Source organism: Thamnophis elegans, unplaced genomic scaffold (assembly GCF_009769535.1).
Source record: "Thamnophis elegans isolate rThaEle1 unplaced genomic scaffold, rThaEle1.pri scaffold_68_arrow_ctg1, whole genome shotgun sequence".
Lineage (NCBI taxonomy): Eukaryota > Metazoa > Chordata > Lepidosauria > Squamata > Colubridae > Thamnophis > Thamnophis elegans.
Window position 1 is genome coordinate 186,783 of NW_022473902.1, and position 3,930 is coordinate 190,712.

General features: G+C 46.2%; 1 protein-coding gene across 1 annotated transcript; it reads left to right on the top strand.

The window, feature by feature from the left end:
- Positions 1 to 2,755: 2,755 nt before the first annotated feature.
- LOC116523624 (non-classical arabinogalactan protein 31-like) lies at positions 2,756 to 3,329 on the top strand (the record flags this gene model as incomplete). Its single annotated transcript, XM_032238737.1, has 2 exons — positions 2,756 to 3,168; positions 3,254 to 3,329. Coding segments are annotated over exons 1-2 (489 nt in total), but the record flags the coding sequence as incomplete, so codon positions are not given.
- Between the last annotated feature and the right edge of the window lie 601 nt (positions 3,330 to 3,930).

Genomic DNA, 3,930 nt, shown 5'->3' on the forward strand with positions numbered 1-3,930 from the left:
CTGACAAGCCAGGTTCGAGACCTGGAATGGGACGAGCCCCAGTTCCTGGCTCCAGCTCCTGCCCACCTTGCAGTTCGAAAGCCTGTGAATGTGAGTAGATAAATAGGTACCCCTTCAGTGGAAAGATAATAGCGCTCCATGTGCCTTTGGCATATAGCCATGCTGACCACATAACCGCCGTGGCACGACAAAACCTCGCTGGTCAAAATCACGGTGATAAAATCGCAGCGCTAAAGCCGCGACGTCATCACCACGCGTCATCACCGCCACGACAACAGCGCAGCAACAGAAGGGCGCTTTAAAACGGCGCTGCGGCAGAAAGCCGACTTCATTTAAGGTAAGCGTTAGGATTAGGTTTAGGGGTTTGTTTTAGGGTTAGGTTTAGGGTTAGGTTTAGGTTTAGGTTTAGGGTTAGGGTTAGGTTTAGGTTTAGGGTTAGGGTTAGGTTTAGGGTTAGGTTTAGGGTTAGGTTTAGGGTTAGGTTTAGGGTACTGAGTGCTTGGGAATGCACGATTTTGCCCTCCGCGATTATGTCATCATGGTAGGGTCGCGTTTTTCCTTAGTGCTTAGAACGGCGCGAATTAGTCTTCGCGCTTATGTCTCCGCGCAGAAGGGCTTTGAGGATTTGTGGTGGAACTCATGACCACAGAAGTATCTTCGGACAACTCTAGCTCCCTTGGCTAAGAAATGGAGATGAACACCGCCCCCTAGAGTTGGACACGACCGGTCAGGGAAACCTTTAGATTTATAGATCTAATTTTTCATATTTGCTTGCCTTCATATGTATCATTCAAGACAGCCAGGATGGTTCAGTGGTGAAGGTGTTGGACTAGGAGTGGGAAAACCCTGATTTAGATCTAGTCTCATGCATGAATGCTCCCTTGGTGAGTTTGGGCCTTCCACTTCGGTCCCATTATCTCAAAGGATTATTGTATGGAGAAATGTAAGTGTTCTAACCCAGGTTTCCTTGGCATGCAAGAAGCAAAGTCTTGGTCCCTGCAAAACCTCTTTTATTTACACAACCATGAATTCCTTTCATTCACAGTCAGCAAGGTTTAGCAAACAGTCTTTCCGAGGAATGTTTATCCACACGCACCTTATCTCTTTTGGAGCGCTGTCAGATAACGAGTTTCCAAACGCAGGGCAAGGCAAAGCTTATAATCACAACCAGAACTTTCCACTCTTGACATGACTGAATGAATGAATCATTTCCTACAAAATCCCACTCCCCGTTCTTTCCTCTTTTGTTTCCTATGGGAGGGGTCAATCACCTCCAAGGTATGGCTTTACTCTTAAGTCGATCCTGCTTTCTTAGTTCTTGACTTCTGGCCGCTCTTTGCTTGTGCACACTGGGAACAGGCTCCAGCTGCTCCTCTGCCTCGCTGCTGTCTAGTTCCCTCTCTCCCTCCAAGGCAGAGCCCTCATCTGAGCTTTCCTCAGCCCCCAGGACTGGCCCATGTTCCCCCTCCCCCAACCTCCTTACTGTCCGAGTAATGCGAGTTGCATTGTCATCCTTCGGTCTCAAAAGTCTATGGCAGGGGTGTTCAAACTGGGAACTTTAAGACTTGTGGATTTCAACTCCCAGAATTCCCCAGCCAGCTGGCTGGGGAATTCTGGGAGTTGAAGTCCACAAGTCTTAAAATTCTCAGTTTGGACACCCCCGCCATAGTCTTTTGAGACGGAAGGATGACAATGCAACTCACCGTGACAGAGATTTGGTTGTTGGATATCCCCCCCCCCCCAAAAGATGCTATTTATTTACATAGAAATGATTTTAGATGTAGATCTTATGAATTTGCACAAGAGCTTTGCAGATTTCGCACGACGCGAGATGGGAGACCACCGTAAAAGGAACACGTGACATTTTAGCACAGGGATGGGCAACAGGAATTCTGGGAGTTGAAGTCCACAGGTCGTACGGTTGCTATAAGTTGCCTTCTCTTGCCCCTATGGATTGACAGTAATTTTTATTCATGCGAACTCCTCAGATTGGGGAGAATTGAATACGTTCTGAATTGAAATACAACTTGGCCCAGTTAAGCCTTTACAGCTTGTCACGTACTTAAAAGAGAGAAAATGAACCTGCAGTTGTTGACAGTAAATGTGGTGGTGTTTACACAATATAATGAGGACCTACTTCCTTGTGGTCATCATAGCAGAGTGGGCATTTATAAGCACTAAGAATACTATACCAGAAACTCAAACGTTGATACACCTAAACCAGGGGTTGTAATCTGTTTTTATTTTAAAAATCACCTAGAATTCCAGCCACACTGTCAAATAGCCCTTAGCAATAGCAGTGAAATTTATATACCACTCCACAGTGATTTATAACGATACCTAAGCTGTTTTCAGAGTCAGCCTATGGCCTCCAACAATAGGATGGAAGGATGGAAGCCTGAGTCAGCCTTGAATCATGAGAATCGAACTGTTATATATATATATTTATTGAATAAGTATATATATATTTGCTGATGCTTTGTTTGAACTAGATTTGTATATCTGTGATTGGATGGCCTATTTAGGTGCCATACACTAAAAAAAAAGCCAGCAGAACATTGTTTTACATACACCATTAAAAGACCAAGTTAGGAATAGATTGTCATAGAAAAAAATGTATGTGGTTGTTAGGAGCTGAGAATAACTTGATTGCATATTGTCCGTCCGTTCGTCCATCCATCCATCCATCCATCCATCCATCCATCCATCCATCCATCCATCCATCCATCCATCCATCCATTGATCCTATGATCCTATGATCCACTCATCCAAGCATCCATCCAAGCATCCATCCATCCATCCATCCATCCATCCATCCATCCATCCATCCATTCACCCACCCACCCATCCATCCATCCAAGCATCCATCCATCCATCCATCCATCCATCCATCCATCTACCCACCCACCCACCCACCCACCCATCCATCCACCCACCCACCCACCCACCCACCCACCCATCCATCCATCCATCCACCCACCCACCCACCCATCCATCCAAGCATCCATCCATCCATCCATCCATCCATCCAAGCATCCATCCCAGCATCCATCCATCCATCCATCCATCCATCCATCCAAGCATCCATCCATCCATCCATCCATCCATCCATCCATCCATCCATCCATCCATCCAAGCATCCACCCATCCAAGCATCCACCCATCCAAGCATCCATCCAAGCATCCATCCAAGCATCCAAGCATCCATCCAAGCATCCATCCATCCATCCATCACTGAATCCATCAATCCATTGATCCATCCATCCACCCATCCAAGCATCCACCCAAGCATCCACCCAAGCATCCATCCAAGCATCCATCCAAGCATCCATCCATCCATCCATCCATCCATCACTGAATCCATCAATCCATTGATCCATCCATCCACCCATCCAAGCATCCACCCAAGCATCCACCCAAGCATCCATCCAAGCATCCATCCATCCATCCATCCATCCATCCATCCATCCATCCATCACTGAATCCATCAATCCATTGATCCATCCATCCACCCATCCAAGCATTCATCCAAGCATCCAAGCATCCATCCATCCATCCACCCATCCAAGCATCCATCCATCCATCCACCCAAGCATCCACCCAAGCATCCACCCAAGCATCCAAGCATCCATCCATCCATCCATCCATCCATCCATCCAGTTGGACTAGAAGACCTCCAAATTCCCTTCCAATTATATTATTCTATGTTCTAATATGGTCATGGAGAAGAAGCAGAATGATGAAGATAAGGCACAAAACATGTATCCAGTGATTCTTTCTTTCCTTTTGTCTTCTAATCCTTGGCACTCTATCTGTGAGGACAGAGAATATCCAAGGACATTTCCAGATGTCCCGTTCATTCGATAGCATATTGATTTTATTCTCTCAACCTTCCTCCCACCTGGTACCCTCCAACCATGTGAAGCTTCA